Here is a 17,732-nt window from a genome sequence, read left to right as displayed (position 1 = left end):
GGGGAGGGGGCGGGGCCGAGGAGGCGCAGCCATTCAGGCGCGTCGGGAGGCGGAGCCAGAGGTGATTGACAGAGGGTGGGCAGCAGCGGGAGTCGGGGCGCTGGAGCAGAGCCCGCCCCGGGCCGCCTTCACCTGCCGGCGGCTGCGGCCCCTCGGCGCCCCGGGCAGAGCCAGCCTCTGCAACCCCAGCTCTGCTCTGCAGAACCTCTTCCTCTGGGCCAAACCCTGAGCTTACCTAGCAGCTGGCTGCGGAGAAGGGGGCAAAAAGAGTCCAGTAGTAGAGGAGTGCTGGTCCCCTCCGGGGCACAGGATCCATCACCGCCTCTGGTCCTAGCCCAGACCTGGTCCCTGCACTTGGGAGTCAGCCAGAAGGGATGAAGACAAAGCAAGCCAAACACATTTAAATTTCTTTATTGATTAGTTTTTACATTATTTTTTTTTCCAAGTTGCATCTACAGGTACCTTTTTGAAATGGACAGGTCTTTTCTGCAAATATCACAGTCCTTGCTCAGCAACACTAAACAAAAACAAAACCCCCTTTTTGAAAGCCTGAGGCAAGAGTGGTATGAACAGGGGAACAGTTTGTGATGAAGGAAGTGGTCACAAGCCCCACATACATAACCATGGCTTACGTGGAGCACTGCTCTTGAGGAAGGAGTAAGGAAAGAGTGAAATACAACCACAGAGATGTACCTCTACTAGTAGTTAGCACTTGCAAGAATCCTTCTTCAGGCTGAGGAGACAATCTTAAAACCAAGATATTCACAAAGCATTTTATAGGTCACAGCCTCAAGCTGCGGTAACTCACTATTAGCCAGAGCCAGAAAGGCTAGAGCACATCTGACAAGGCTTCTGGAAGAGGTTAGTTGGTTAGCTGCGTCTTTATCAACTCGCTTTACTGAGCACCAGCTCCAGGAGAAAAACTGTTCTCAGCACTTTATTGCTTTGTGTTTCAGAGTGTCTGCACCTGCTCCCCTAAGGTTTTGTTTTGATTTACGATCTCAGTCTAACCTCCCCACCCACATCTTCAGACACAGCACAGTAAGTAGAGCATCCTTTTCAGAAGCTGCCACTCTCGGGTGCACAGACACAAAAGGCCCAAATACACCTTCAAGTATTTGTAACATTTCCAAACCTAGTTCACTGGTTACAACCAGTTACAGCTTCTCTACTTCAAAAACACAGCTACACTTTAAAAGTAATTAAGATAAGCAGATAGCTAATTTTTTCCCCTCCAAGGATTTAAAAACAGAGTGATTCTGAGGTAAACTTAAAGCAGGATAAAAAGTAACTTTGGAGTTGTCTATCCATTTTGGAAAGTCTTCATTTATTGTAGTGATTATTTAAGCAGTATACACTATGGTATCAAAAAAAAGCCGTAACATGCAGACAGGAGACCTTTTCAGATTTAGCAGAAGCAAATGTAGATTTACAGTTAGCTTTAATATAATACTATTTAAAAGCTGAAAGCAGATCTTAAGTTCACTTCTGATGCTTTGAACATGTACGCACATGAATTGTTCAGGAATTTAAGGCAATTTGCATATTAAGATAAAAAACACATTAGATTAATAGATTTTTATGTTGTGCTCAAAATGTTAGCTGAATTGAAACCATTTACATGTACTTCATCTCAAAGGACTTAGTCATAAATAGCAGCTGCTCCTTGATAAAAATACAGTCCTGAGAACAAGCTAGTAGCAATGCTTAAGCTATGACATCTTCCATGTCAGAGTATAAGCTATTTTCGCAGTAAGGAGCAGTATTTACCAGGTGTTCATCAGGCAAAGGCATTCTAAACATGCAATAGCTCCCAACAGAAGTCTGAAATTACTTCCAGTATCTTGCTTACAATAGTTTATTTGCACACTGCAGAAAGATCAAGAAATCCTGCTATGCATTTGTGATCACTAGTATTTCAAACACAACAACCAAGGGATACAACATAAGGACAGGCAGCAAAAGGTGTTTTACAAAAAACCCTCAAAAACAAGCGTCTTTTAGTAATTGGTTAGATTGCTTGCAAGGTAATTGGAACACTCTTCCCTCCAGAACCCCTGGGAATTATTCCCCACACTATACCTATCCTATAACCAAACAACACTGGAGTGTTTAAATTCAGTGCAAGAGTAATTTTAGAACATTTAATTTCACTCTAAACAAAGGCAAAAGTTTATCTATATAGACATCCAAACGCCAACATATTTGGTACAGTGTAATGAAGTTACATAGATTTCACCCTCAGAGGTATGCTCTTGTAGTGATCACCTGCATTCCACAAAAAAAAGGTGTTTGAAACAGTATAATATGGTAGACTCAACGCTTTAAAAAAAATTTATTCAGCTGGAATTGGAACTCCCTAACATTCACAATATAATTTAGGATGCATTTGTTACATGAAGAGCAGATAAAAAGACTTAAACAGTTTCACATACCAGTTAAGATATTCCACATGCTCCTTCGCCACCTACAATACTGACATCTTGATTGGTTGTTTTTTGTTTTTTTTCCTTAAATACTCAAGTTCAACTTGTCTACCTGACTACTTCCCCCATTTTCTACAGGAGTAGACATACAGTGATAACAGTGAGAGGATATGGGACACTGTCCTATCCAGTGTTTGGACCCTGGAAAGGAGTAGGCCTAGCTATAAAAACAGTTTGACAATGAACTGAACATGAAGCACTTGAGCAACTGATGCAAAGCTGCCCTCAGAAAAAGCTGTATAGTCACAGAGAGAGGAAAGCATCAATGGCTGAACAGAGGGGAAAGGGGGACATAGTCAAACCACCCCCCCATCCCATTAGCTTTACAAAAAGAGTTCAGTAACTAACAAAAACCATTATCTGCAAGGTCTGCAGGATTAAATGCCACATTAAGATGACCCACTCCAAATCCTACATCATTTGTCAACACTTAACAGGGCTTTTAGCCATGCACAGTATGCATATTCTACAGACTAACTCCCTTCTTTCCACCCCTTCTTCCTCTTTCCCCTCCCCCTAGAAGAATGAAGTTGATTGATTAGAGAGTTTCACTACTGGTTTCCAAACATCCCCCCCATTTTTCTTTTCTTTTGAGGGCAGAGGGGTTGTCAAATACTTTGACAACTTTAAACAATTATCAAATTTTAAGGGATATAAAGACATTGGTGCATTTAGGAATTTACATATTTGTAAAAAAAACTAGTTATAAAACTGCATTTTTATCAACTAGCACTTTCAAGATTCATTGTTATTTTTCACTAATTAATATATTAAATTAAGCCAAGGTTTGAGACCAGAAAAGTTCTACCAATCTACTTTAACAGAAAAGAATATTTAAAACCAAAAATGAAAAGGTTAGTTATGTTACATTCCAAAATCCACAGCCCATTATATTAAATGCATTCTTTCTACAGGAATGATGTTCTTTAAAACAGATGATTGCAAATATTTTACTGCTAGACACTCCGTTACATTGGATAGTGTGACTGGAACCTGTGGATGGTGAAATCTTGAGGTTTGTCCAAGTTTCAATGTAAGGTGTCCAAGGTCCTCTCCCAGAACCATGTTTGAAAAAAAAAAAAATCATCACAGATCAAGTTCTTATGACTTTTTTTTCAATCTTTTCTTGGCTTTCTGTTTCTGGGTGATCTATTCACAGTTTCCTCCTCCTGCAAGAAAGTAACTTGTGTAAACACGAAGGAAATAATCAAAGAATGCTGTTAAGAAACATTTTCAGCAGAGAATAATCTACTTTCACTTCTACATTAGGATTAAATTTTTGCAAGGACCTACTGCTGTTATTACTCTTCCTTTCTATACGTGGCAAACGCACAAATCCTCTTGTTTTCACAGTGGATGTACACTATCTGCTGCGAGTACTCAACAGCTTCTACTGTTGCGAAAATCCCTTTAACTTCAAGCAACGCTCCACTAATTTTGATGTCAGCCATTATGTCAGTGTGGAGCACTGAAGAGGTCACATCCTAACTGCATACAAAGCTGAATAAGCCTGTTGCTTCAAGAAGATGCATTCCACACAATCCCACTCCTCCCAGTGCAGGGTCTATGGCACTGCCTTTAGCAGGGTGCTTAGCTCTGCTGTTGGCCCCAGCAATTTTTACTCTGCAGGGTGATCAAGTTTTTCAAAGTTCTCATCCTGGGAAGGAGTATCACATGGACCAGGTTAACTTAAGATGCTAGTAAGGCTCGTTCTACACAACTTACAGAAAAAATGCACAAGACTTCTCTCAACAATTATGCACTCTTACCTCTGATGCAGGTTTCCTGTCATCTTCCTCCTCCTCTTCCTCCTCCTCTTGACTAGCACTTCCTATATCAGCATCACTTTTCTGCTTCTCCTCTAAGGAACAATAAAAAAAAAAATCTCATTCTCATTTCTGACTTCTGTTCATTTCACCACTGGCTTTACCCCATGTCTGCCAATCCTGCTGTTTTAGTCTATCAGAGACAAAACTTAAACTGGTTCAAGATTATCTAGGTTACCTACCTAGCTTTTCCTCATTTGCTTCTTCCTCGTCCTCCTCCTCTTCCTTGTCCCCTTTGTCTTTTTCTTCCTCTTTCTCCTCATCCATCACATCAGGCTGAGGAGCATCAGTCTTTTTGTATTCTGCAGCACTCGGCTGTTTCTAAAAAAAAAAGTGTCAAAACCAGGCAATTATTTCTGACATTGTCACATTTTGCTGAATCTCTTTTTAAACATTACACTACTTATTACCAGAGGAAATGCATACCTTCCCAGAACAGCAGAAAAGGACAACCAGGAACACTGGCAAAGCCACAGTGAGGATGTAGACTACCCAAAGCCAGGGACGCTCTTCAGCAGCTGCCATCATCTGGCCCACAACACCAGGCTGTAAGACAGAGAGCTGTCAAATTTCATCCCATACAGCAAGTTGTAGCAGTTAGGCATAAGCTACAGATTTTTCAAATAGGTTTTATGTAACTAACTTTTTTGAGGTATGAAATATAAAGTTAACTTGCACAAGTACTTTTTTCCATAGTTTACAAATTAAGATTCAGGCTAAAGTTAACAGTCCAGTTGTCAGAGCAAAAACCTCACAGAAGAGCAGTGAGTACTTGTTGTTACTTATAGCAACCATCACCATATTATAATCAGGGACTGAGGTTCCAATCTGGTTTAGCATAACCCCTAGCCTTGGTACATATAGGTATGTATTGATAAAGTGTGGGAGAAAACAGCAGCAATGCTCCTACTGCTCCAGACAGAAGCACACAATTAAACCTTTATTTCTCACCTCTGCAGCACCATCAGCTGCCTTTTTCAGCCCCCATCCATCACTGGCCCAATCATCAGCCACAGCTCTTTCTGTACAGATGATGAAGTTGTCAAAAAAGATGTCAGAAGTCATTGACCATAGCTCAAGTCCCACAGCACTGAAAGGAGTCATCTTGAAAGGTTCAAAATCTTCAAAGAAATCTGGGTTTGGGATCTTCCTAGGTTTCCAGATACCCTAAAGAAAAATAAAGACATTCAACCTCACCTGCTATAATACAACTTCTAGTTTTCAGTCCATTTTGAACAGAGAGAAAGACAAATCCATTCCACTTAATTACAATGTCTATGGGTGCAACTTGTCAGGTTTTGGGAATTAATTTTCATTTGTGCTAAGAAGCAAAGCCAAGCCAAGAAAGCACTTTGAATTTATCTACTTGAAACACAGTACAATCATGATAGTATTTGTATTCTTAATTACACCCGCTCAGTCTAAATCATTCTGCTTTTTGTAAGAGAAATGATGCATTGGCTAGTGGTTTAAGCAACGAAAACACCAACCTGATAGTTCACGTTATCAATCATAGGAGGCTTCCATTTGCCTTTGTAGTTTGGATTGTCAATCATTGGTCGCTGCCAGGTACCACAGCCAGGGGCTGTCTCACATTTAGGATTTGCAATCTGAGGTGCCTCCCATTCTCCATCCATATCCTCATCCCTAAAAAGGGAAATTCAGTTTTGAAGTCTCCCTCTTGCCACTATACAGAGTAAGACTTTAACAGTGTCTGATTTCTGGAAAAATTAAAATTCCAACCATAAAATGGAGATACTGAAACTTTGTATAGCATAGGTATGTAAATAAAGACACCAGAGAAGGAATGAGGATTTCAAGTAGCTTGGAAGCACAGAAGCTCAACAAAAAACAGTCCCTGAGCACAGCCTCTCCCACCACCCCTTCCAAGTATGGCACAGCTACAAGATGAGCATCCCTGCCCCGCTCATCTTACAGTCACAGAAGAGTTGAAAAGTGCACAGAGAACTCAAGAGGACAAGACCCTTCAGACAAACTCTGCCTTCTACTTTTGAAGCAAGATAGCCTGAATCGATGAATTTGTCAGTGAGCAACAATGAACTAGCTATTCTTATACTTGTAAAAGCCAGTACCAAAGCCATGACATATTTACTGTTGTTTGCAACAGGCAGTAAACATACCAATCTTCAGGCTTCTCAGCATCAGGGTCCGCTACATATTCTGGCTCATGATCCAGCCAGCCCTCTGGTTTCACAGCATTTTCATCTGCGATCTTTGCAGGAGCATCCTCATCCCTTGAGAATAGAATATCAACACACAAAATATATAAAAAGTTCTTAACCTCAAGACATGATTCTACAGACTTTGAACAAGTCCAGTGATCCAGACAGCCAGCCAGGTTCACTTCTGATAGGGTAAGTGTAACACCCTGATTTCAGAACAGTATTGCCTTACAATCTGTTACTTACACATGTGCCTCATGGCCCAGTCATGGCATCAACTGTATGGTAATACTACTTATTTTATAAAACCAACCCAGAAAGGGCATATTACAGCAAATCCTGTATCTCAGTGGTTGCTGCAAGCACACATTTGAACTTAAAACTGAGTCCATGGTTGACAAAGCATAGGTTCAAAGACAGAAACCCAATATCACTTTCTAATTGACTGAAATCTGACATCCTAAATTGTAGCTGTGCATTATACAAACAACCACAAACATCTTAGTTATACCTTCTGCAGCTCATCTTTTGATCTCATCAAGGATGAAAGCACCTGCTAGCATAGCTGTTTCAGTAAAGCCTTTATCTGTGGCCAGCACAGTAACAGGAGCACTAAACAGTAATTCCCAGAGGACATGGATCCTGTCTGCCTTTGTCTACCAAGCTTCTGCTCAGATGCCTAAACTGATTGCGATTTGATTGTAAGAGTGAGACTCAAAACCTTCTATAAAGTCATCTGAGAGAGACTTTTTGATCAGGACCAAGTTATTAGGCTAAAGCCTCCCTCAATTCCACCCCTCCAACAACTTACCAGTCATCTGGTTTAACAGCATCTGGGTCTGGGATTTTTGGTCTCTCATCCCAGTCCTCAGGCTTCTGGTCATTCGGGTCCTCAATCTCTCGAGGTGGATTCACAGGAGGAGACATATCATTTAGTAAATTCCCACTGTTGACAACTGTTTGATCAACCAGTATTTCAAAACTATTATCAGGATTCAAGACTGTAAGGAAAAGAGTTGATGTAGCCATTACATGATGATAGAAAATATGCATCAAAAAGCATCCCTCATCCCCACTGTACAACTAAAACTTCAGCAATCCAAGCTACCACCTACTCAGCACTTAAAGAATTAAGAACCTTTCTCCTTATGCCAAAGTTTAACTAGTGATGATGTACACATCTCACCTGGTGACAAGACCCATTGCAGGAGTCCTACTTTAAATATGCTAAAACACAAAAGAAGCTTCTGGCATGGTTTGCCAGTTACCACACCAAGTTGTCTTTGGCACACAAAGTATTGCTTTAGCAGTAAGAATGTATGTATTTACATTTTATTCAAGCATAAGACTTCATATTACTGACTCTCAGGATTTTAATCTCACTCCTTCACCCATTGCTGCCTCTGTATTGGAGAGACCGTCCTGAATACTCCCTGAAGGATTTTAGTCATAGCTAATATACCAGACCACACACTGTACTTCAGGAACCACTGAGCCTGTCTGGCACTATGAAATCAGCAAGAAAAAAGACTATCCCTCTAGATCTAAAGCCCTGTATACCCCAAATTACTGGGGGGCAGCAGTCAAGCAGTTTACAAATGCTGAAAATTATTTTGGATATACTTAGCCTATCAAGTTACTCATGACTGCTCTGAAATTCAGTTCTCCTTTAACTATTAAGTTCAAGGTCTCATGACCTTTCTTACATGAATCAAGACTTCTTGCAAGCAAGAAGTAAGCTGTTGTATAAGATCAGTTTTTGCATTCAGAGCCTTCAAGTGGTTTTTAGTTGTATGGTGTGTTGGTACAAATACTCAGCTGTTCATCTGGCTCATTTTAAGAGCTTTTGAATCAGGAGACTCAGTAGTAGTTATTAGCATGCATAGTTAAGTCACCATACCCAGAGTATAAAGATGGGTCTTCTTATCAGTAAAGTAAGTCTTCAGGTCTGCGTCTGGACGCTTTGCATGCTTCTCCTCATATTTGCCAGTCTTGGGGTTTTTGTGCCGGAAGATGAAGTGCAATTTATAGTCCTCTCCACATTTGTCAGGGCCAAACATGATCGTGTATGGAGTTTTGTCATGGAACTGATCCTTTAAAAACAATGCAAAAATTTAATTCCATTATTTTGAAATACAAGTCACTGGTTGGCATAAGAACTCCCAATTCATTAGAAATTATTCTGCAACTTGGATATCAAGTCCATGAAATACCCACACTAAAGCTTGTAGGAGGATTACAAGCCTCTAAAAAACCACCAGACCTATCCCAGCTACTTGGTTTTGCACCTTTGGTCTCTACTTTCCAGATGGAAAACAGCTATTCAAGTGTTATCAAAAAGATAAGTGTGAGTGACAACCGCAATGTTTAAGTATATTGGTACATTACGATAAAGGATTTTAAAAGCTATCAGTATAGAAGTATCAGTTACTGGTAATAATGAATGACTCGCTAACTCACTGATCTTCTTTCACACAAAGTGATAAGCAGCATTATGTGTGTAAACTAAATACAACTTGGCCTCACTTTTAAACTGGTATGCTGTCTCAATCTGAGAGCTAACTGGATATAATAATCTCACCACTGAACACTGCAAGCAAGTCTATTTGTTCTTGCTAATGTTATCTTAAAATTCAATGCATATGAAACTGGTGAGACAGTCAAGCAGTCTTTTGGGTGTCCTCGATTGGGTTTTGTTGTTTTGTTTGTTTGGGTTTTTTTGGGTTGTTTTTTTTTTTTTTAGTATTTTGGAATCTGTATTAATAATACAACTCCAGTAGGACTGCAGAAGGAAAGGAGAAGGATGGGTAAGAAGTCATAAAACAGAGTATAGGAAGCTGGCTAAAGACAACCCATAGGATACAATGAATCAGCTTGTCTGAATAGGCTAAACCACTTTAGGTGGGTAAATGAGAGGAGAGAAAGTGATTCTTAATCCTTCGGAGTTGTAGAATTATCTCTTCCCTTGACTACACTCCTTCGACAATGCATTTGAGGGCCATTTCTGAAAATAATGGTTCTATATAGCTCGTGCATGCAGCTGAACATCTAAGGTTGTATCCAGTCCTCTCAAGACTTTATTTTTTAAATATACCCAGTAACTCACAAGTGGGTTCACATGTCAAGTTATATGCATTAATCTGTTTTAGAAGATGAAATATGGAATCATACTCCTGTGCAACAGCTTCCTGAAAGGGTTTCTCCTCATACAGTGTCTACTCTCATAAGATACCTCCTCTGTGGTCCTAGAACCTAGGGAAATCTGAAGTATTGCAGACTTTAGTAAAGGTCTGGAACTACTCAGCTACTAGAGAACTCCAGAGTTCTCACTCAAGAGGCCACGATTTCAGTTATTTATCCCCTCCATCTAACAACGGTGGGAGACTGCTGAGTGCAAAGTACTTAAGTGATCAGGCCCTAAATATGTCCCACTGCCCTTCTGCAGGAAGAATCAAAATTTAAAAAACCCTTTGTTTCACAGCTAATACTCAAAGTGGCTGCATTACTCACCAAGTTCAATTCAGGGGTTTTTGAAAGCAATTTCACATAGGCCCCACCACACTCTATTCCATTTTGGAAGTTTACTTCATACCTAATTTTAGTTTTGGACAGAGAAGGGAAGAGTGTGTTACACATGAGGAAAAATCACTTCTGTAATACACAATTACAATTTTCAAATACAAATTAAGAGTAAGACTGTTTTGTTGTTTTATGCTTTAAATCACTTGCCCAGTGAATATTTAAAATACAAACTGCACTCCAAGGACTAAACAAATATTCATAAGGGCCTGAGAAACAAGAAAAAAAATGAGGATTTAGAAGATTATCTGACAGAAAAGATTAAAGGAGTTGAGTGCTGGTCTAGAAGGTTATGATCTAGAAGGAGGGAGAAGGAAGAAGAAACTTTCCAGTATGTAAGACACTGCAACAGAGATTAAGGCAAGCCAATTATATTTCCCACACCTACTACAGCATACAGACAACTCAATTTCCAAGACTATCAAAGCAACAACAAATGAATCCTAGAAAAAGCCCCTTTAGGGTTATAAGCATACAACAGTATATTTAGGGATGCCAAGGAGTCTGAAAAAGGCAAAACATCTCTGTCAGGAATAGGCTAAGTATGCTTGATCCTCTCAATGCCAGCAGCTGGAGTGGATGACCACTGGGATTTATTTTTAGCCTTGTATTTTTGAGCCAAAACTAAACAGTCATGCAAAGTAAAGTGGCCAGTTCATTATCTTGTGCAAACATGAATTGGCTTACTCTTTGTTTAACACCGATAAAGTAGGTAATAATCCACAATTCAACTGTTCTCACTGAAGGATTGGGTTTTTCTCCTGACTTGCTAGTCTAACATGCAAGTAGATTCTTCTACATCAGTCATGGCCAGAGCTAGGCAAGCTGTTTATCTTCCATGACAGGTGAACTAAGACAAAGGAAGGAGGAAATGAGTGCATCTCTACCACACTGTCCACTCCACCTTGGAAACAGGGGGCAGTTTACTGTGTAAGGAACTGCACTGACCTACATACAGACCAGCTTTTGTACAAAAGGCTAAGGACTTTCACAATTAGCAGTAGAACAGTCAGTTGCCTGACCTCATTACTACAATTAAACCAAGTCAAATGAAGTCCCAAGACAGGTTACCAAGTCTAGTTTTCATAGATTTCTTTCCTTTTAAAGATTCAGAGGGACCCATGCTGTTCCTACCCTCCCATTTTCAAAGTCTGGATTGCTATTTTGCTCTTAAAACAGTATAATAATAGGTTATAGCATCTTGTGTCATCTAGACCCCCAGTCAACAAAAGCTCAGTTACAGAATTAACCTCAGCCTGCTATCATGTCATCCTTGAAAGACAAGAACACTAAACGTTATCCTTTACTTACTGTATAATAAGGGGTTTAGTATCAAATACAAAAGGCTTTGAAAGTTTGGATGAAATTGCATGGTGCTTGGCTCGAGTTACCAATACAAGCCCTTTGTCTCCTGGAAGCTTAGTGTCCTTCATGTCTTGGACTTCCCATTTACCTGCAAAAAAATTAACCAGATGTTATCATAACTTGTTCAAGACAATCTTTGTTTAGCCCAATTTTGAACAACAACAGTCAGCAATCTGCAATAACACTCTACAGGGTACATTATCAAGTTATAGCATAACAACTTCACAAAACTATATTAAAATCTCCATGAGGATATTTTGTCTGAATCAAAACTACACTTTATATTGTTAGCCAGGTATACAAACACCCCTCCCATTCTGTGAATTTAATTTTTACCGGGAAACAGAAAACAAAGACTTGCACCTCTTCTTCAGTTATGACAAAAGACATGAGAAACTTCTATCATCCAAAACCTGGGTTGGACTCACCATCATATTTGGCAATTTCATCATCTGTATCATCTTTTTTAGCTCTGGAAAGGATCCATCTAGAAGACAGACATCCAATGGTTGGAAAACCATACTTTTTTTCCCCCCCACTAAAAATTCTGCCATTACAAGATGACAGCCCTTGCTGTCCTGAGTACATCCCAGTGTCTGGATCCCCTGAGTTCTTTCCCCAAGGCTGCAAAGCCTTCTGCATTTACCACTTCCCACCCCAACCCCAAAGGAGGATCATGGCTGCAGTGTCTTGCTTTTGTAAAAAAGTAGTAGTAGTACCTCACCATCCTCACATTACTGGAGTAAAAGGCCAGATGAGGACTAAAACATTACACGTGTATGGCTCACCTCCCCCTTGTTACTGGAACTTGAGGAAATACTGGTTTAGCTCAGCACCTTAACAGCCAGCCTCATATAGTCACACTGCTGTAATCCTCACCAACCACTTCCCTTTGATTCAATTTTGAATAACACAAGCTCTAGAGAGGGTGTCACTGCCTTTCACAAAAATTTTTTAATTCTTTGCTATACTGTATCATCCTTCAGATTATACTCACCCATCCAGAGTTCCTTTGTCAAAGGACTCCGCAAAATACACATCACCAGTTGGGACTGGGGGCCTGTAGGTAACCTATTGGAGAAGAGAGGCATTTATGCACCTTTCAAGGCACATTCTCTAAAGAAATACAGGCATATACAGCTCACATTCCTCCTCTACACTTGAGTAGAGCTTACCTGGAACACCCTTGCAGCATAAATACAGAAGTTAAGTAAACATTGCTGCTTGTGCCAAGCCATTGTGCTCTTGTCTGCCACTAAAACTGAAGTATCTATCTAGTGGAAAGCATTAGCTTCCTGATATTCCTGATCGTCACATCACAGATTTCAAGGGTCGATCTAAGTCTCCAGGAAGAATGTGGGGTACATGAGAATAGGAACAAAGCAGCTAAATTTAATTCCAAGCCCTACTCCCAGATAACATCTTTAATAACACAACATATTAAATGTTACCAAAGTAAAGACAATTCTGATCAGACTCATATTAACCACAACACAAGCAGTAATTCAATTTTTAAAAAAAGTTTCATGCCAAACCTTTGGAGCTGGAGGAGGAGTGCTCGTTTCAGGCTTTGACTCTTCCACCTCCTCAGTGCCATCATCCAAATCATCCTCAATATCAACTACATCATCACCATCATTGTCATCATCCATATCATGTGCCTGGACAGCAAGAGTCCCGAGAGCGAGCAGGGTCACATACAGTAGCCATTTCAGCTCCATGATCTGAGTAAATAAGGGAAAGAGGTCAAGCCAGCACTGCACGCAGGGCAAAGCATTGCTTCTTGGAACAAAACCAGGCATCTAAGACAACAGGTGAAGCGCCTAGTCATACCACTGAAAAAAGCACAAACTTCTCTTTTTAGCTGTTACTGTATCTGGCTGGTTGAGACAGCTCTAAAAGCCGGAGAGGAATACAACATAATAAAGCTGAAGTATGTGATACAACAGACATCAACTGAGTGGAGGACCATGCGTGCAAGTTCTGCAGATCATGATGCAAAGTGTCATAATTTTGATCTTACACTGCCACAGTCCACAAGCAGAACAGCAGACATGTACACAACACCACAACCTACATAACTACAAAAGCCTCAACGGAAAACCTATTTCCTGCTTACGAAGGACCTTAAATGCATCATGCAGAAACTGAAATTTCCATTCAGTTCAGGAATTGAAATACAATTAGCTAGCTCTTTCAAGCAGAGAGTAACCTATGGAGTAATCACTCCTCTATCTCCTGTTCAATTTTTTTTTCTGTCCTTTCAACTGTGGAACATTGGCATTTTCATTCATCAGTCCTCTTCCACAGGTTTTATTTTGGAATTACTGCCAACAGTCTGATACTACTAGCAGATGTCTATAAGCAGCTGAGGCTACAGACGCAGACTCAACAGAAAATCTCTTACTATTTAACAGACAGTTCGTTTAATTTCCCTCTTTTGATCTCTAATTTAACAGGTACTCTTTGGTCATCCTGTTAACAGAGGCTTTACAGAATTAAAATATCACATTACATCTAACTTCTAAGGTGCCCAGCATGTTGTCACACCTAAAAGATGGTAGGCCTCAGCAAGCCATAGCTCTAACGATCTTGTAAGTAAAATGAGTTTCAATTTGACTTTCTTGCTAGAAAAACAAAATTATCACTGCACCTTTAGGCTGATACAGAAGTCAAAACTGAGCAGCATGCTAGGAGTGTTATCTGCCCCCAAAAAAACCCCACAAGAACAGCTTATGCCTTGCTCACCTTTTCTCCTTTGAATCACATACCAAATTTTTCTTCCACAACCCAAGTTATAATTGAGACTAATAATTTTTTGAAAGCAAGTATAAAACCAAACATTCCCTCCTTCCCTTGTGCTCCTGCCTCAGGCCATAGCCCTGTAGACTCAGAAACATAACTCAAGCAGAGTTAATAGTGCCTGTAGTGGCATAAGATCAGGCTAGAAATCAAACTTTAAACTTTCCAAAGCATGCTTAGGCAACTAAAAGAATTTACAGTCTTAAAGGCTTATCAGCAGTATGCAATATTCCAAAAATATGTTGCATACCACATCTACCGTTCTTGTATTATTCTTTAACTTACTTCTAATGACAGAGGGGATGTTTTACAACGACAACAAAACTGTATTTTAAAGACTTGTGCTGAGGTCACGTCCAGTTTGTCACTACAGCAACATGCAATTGCAGCCAGTTTTCTAACAATAGTGATGGCCTTGAGGATTATGGTCTAAATGCATGCTCACAACCCTCCCCCTCACAGTTCAGGCAACTGCACCGAAACACCTCTGAGCTAAAAGGACACCGTCCACATCATGTACAGCTGACAAAAAAACCCTTTCAGGTGTCATTACCTATGGCAAAGCTTGTTTGCTTAATGCACAGTGTACAGCCAAAATCGAGAACAATTAGAGACCTCATAGCAGCTCGTAGCTCTTCCTACTAACATGGGAACCACAATACAAAACCAAGCAAAGGAAACTATCAAGCAAACATTCGTACCCTTGGAAGTTCAAGTTCCTCTTGCACAGATGGCATGTTCTCTAAATAAACTCATGCCCACCAGCATAAAAACAGTGCAGAAAGCAAAGGCCTGAAACATCATTTGAAAAAGTGATCTTTAGAGCTCTAGATGTGTCCTGTGTGACTGAAGCAACTACAGATGAGATGGCACAAGGACACCTTTCCAAGGGAAGGGTTGAATTTTGTCTTGACTTAAAACGGCCTCACCAAATATATTTTTAACAGAGCTAAATTCAGGAAGATTCTACTCTAAGTTTTATAACTGCTTTCAAATTATATTATGCAGATAGAATGACCACTTCAGGATTTGGAAAGCAATATGAGGAAATTAATCTTAAAAATATAGCAAGGTTAAAAATAAACCAATCTCTCCTCCTGAGAGGAAGGAGTTTCTGCACACCTCCTCCCAAGCCTGTGCAAAGGATATTAATGACTTAGCACACAAGTAATCCCTTAAATAATTTCACCACTAGCCAACCAGCAATAAAGTTGTGGCAAAAGAATTAAATTATCCCCCACCCAACTTTCATGTCAGTACTGACTCCATATGTAATAATTACCTACTTCACAATCCCACCCCAACTACAACCCTTCAGAAATATTTACCAGCATCACATGGACTTTGGTAAATGCTACCACGTAAGTGGCAAAGCCACACAGCCTCATACTGTAGTTGCTCCTAAAATTCTTCCGTCAAAACATCGCAGTGAAGCCGGACAATTCTAGCAGTGACCCATACAGCAGGGACAGCTGTGCCACTGCACATCTGTGCTCCCCGTACAACCACAGCTATCTGAGGAGGTCTACATTTATCAGTTAATGCTCTGTCTGAATTTGAGGCCTCACTGAACATCATTTCAAAGTACTATCTGTTCAAGTTCCCAAGCAAGCTTATTTTTTACTCCCAAAAATAAGAAAGCTAAAAGCATGAAGAGAAGCTAATCCAGTTTTGTGTCCTTGTCTCTTTATAATCATTGGCAAGCAGTATTCACAAGTTTATATCCCTACAGAAAGCTGTTTAGGACACCTCCTACATATTAAATCAGTCCCAAATTCAACATAAGCTACCATTCACACACCTTGAGTACAGGCTGGTAGCATCTCCTGCAGCTGCCAGTTGTCATGCCAAGCTCTTTATTCTGTTAATCTGTAACAATATGCAAACTAACCAAATTATAAAAGACACAATGTTCTCAGTAGAGCAATTTAAGTGAAGTGCACGTTTTTGATATTTAAAAAGCTACTTCTAGCCATAACGGATGTACTGCTACAGGAGAAAATTTCAACTTCACACAGTCCTTAGGGACACAACATAAACATGATTATGTCCTAGTAAATTAGGTTATTCCTAAATACAAGACAGAAAGGGAGGGCAGGGGGAGAGAGAAGAAACACAGGTTTTATACAGAGCAGGCATAAACCAACTTTTCAGTGGAGCTTTAAGTTGGTGGCAACTACAGGTGTTCAATTAGTCACCTAAAATGTAGCCTAACCTTCAGACACATGGCCACCTACTCTATTATGACCAGATTTCTCCCTTGAAGAAGTGTCCAATTTCCAAGCAATTATCATCATTAGCCATTTTTTACTCTGCCTGCACTTCCCTTCTTTAGGTTTAACTGTGTAATATTTCTGAAGGTTAGTGTATTTCTGATCATGCAACTGCCAAAAGCCTTTAACAAAGGAACTCTTTCATAATGGGCAAGAGATTCTGACGTCTCCATTCTACTTCACTGCAACCCTCATTTTCACCATAACAACGTTTCAAGAAAAGAGATGAGTAAAACTTTTTTTTTTTTTTTTTTTTTATAAGGTCTTTAGACACTTATAGACACTGGCACACCACTTGGATCAAAGGGAAGACTACTGCAGGATAATGCCAAAGTACTAACTAGGAAAAGACTTTGAGACTGCCAGGGCTAACAAATCACTTGTTCTCTGTCTGCACATCCATCCACAGACAGCTTCCACATTAGAAAATTTATAGCTGACATTTAAGCACTGTTCACCTGATTGTCAAAAGGCTGAAGCATTTTCCCCTGGAACTTACAGGAGCTCTAGCAGAGCACTGAAAACTCCTGGAACAGCTGCACTACACAGACTTTACTTTGTAAAAAGTAAAGACTAAACCAAATTGGAGTGAGATTCAGAGACACATCAGCTTCTTGCCATAGAAGTGGCACTCTTAAAATGAAGGGCTAAGTGATTGCCATCTTTAGATTTCAAGGCTTTCAAGGAAGTCATGTAGCTTCAGAGATTTAGTATTTAGAATTCCCCTTTCACTGGGCATAAAGGGAAAGTTATTATTAATTATTGGCATGGAAACACTTGACCCAATACAGCAGACAGCTGTCACCATCTTCAAACATACACACCCTGGGGAAGGACAGTCAAAGGGCCCACACTAAGGATGTTTAAGTCCTTTGCTATCATACTTCCATAACATACTATTTAGAAAGTAACTTCCCTGACAGACCAGAGCCTGCAAAACCAGTTTAATCATCTCCTTGGTTACTAATCTATTTGAATGGTTCATCAAGCCAGTTCTTAACACTGCATATTTCAGAATGTATAACTACATTTCAATTGCTACTGGCTATCTAGTTTAATACTTATTTTTTTTAAGAATTAAGTGTCAGATGAAACGGGTCTTATTAAAAATAAGTCACTTACTGTGAACTACACCTCAGTAATTTAACTGGAAAAGCATCAGTGGTTTCTATTTCAGCAGCATCTGAAGTGACAGCTGAATGACTTAAGTATAGGAAG

General features: G+C 39.9%; 1 protein-coding gene across 1 annotated transcript; it reads right to left on the bottom strand.

Moving 5' to 3' along the window:
* Window positions 1–1,306: 1,306 nt before the first annotated feature.
* On the bottom strand, window positions 1,307–13,201 carry CANX (calnexin). The gene is made up of 14 exons (XM_026858042.1): window positions 12,975–13,201; window positions 12,437–12,510; window positions 11,868–11,926; window positions 11,386–11,527; window positions 10,006–10,087; window positions 8,396–8,588; window positions 7,307–7,496; window positions 6,454–6,567; window positions 5,803–5,959; window positions 5,264–5,479; window positions 4,739–4,858; window positions 4,495–4,633; window positions 4,256–4,347; window positions 1,307–3,655 (listed from the first exon to the last, which is right to left on the bottom strand). Exons 1-14 carry the CDS (start codon window positions 13,158–13,160, stop codon window positions 3,602–3,604), a joined length of 1,818 nt encoding a protein of 605 aa, XP_026713843.1. The 5' UTR covers window positions 13,161–13,201; the 3' UTR covers window positions 1,307–3,601.
* Between the last annotated feature and the right edge of the window lie 4,531 nt (window positions 13,202–17,732).

This window comes from Athene cunicularia (assembly GCF_003259725.1).
Source record: "Athene cunicularia isolate RWA chromosome 13 unlocalized genomic scaffold, athCun1 chr13_part1, whole genome shotgun sequence".
In the NCBI taxonomy this organism is placed as follows: domain Eukaryota; kingdom Metazoa; phylum Chordata; class Aves; order Strigiformes; family Strigidae; genus Athene; species Athene cunicularia.
Note: the sequence above shows the minus strand (reverse complement) of the source record. Positions and strands in the feature narration are given on the sequence as shown.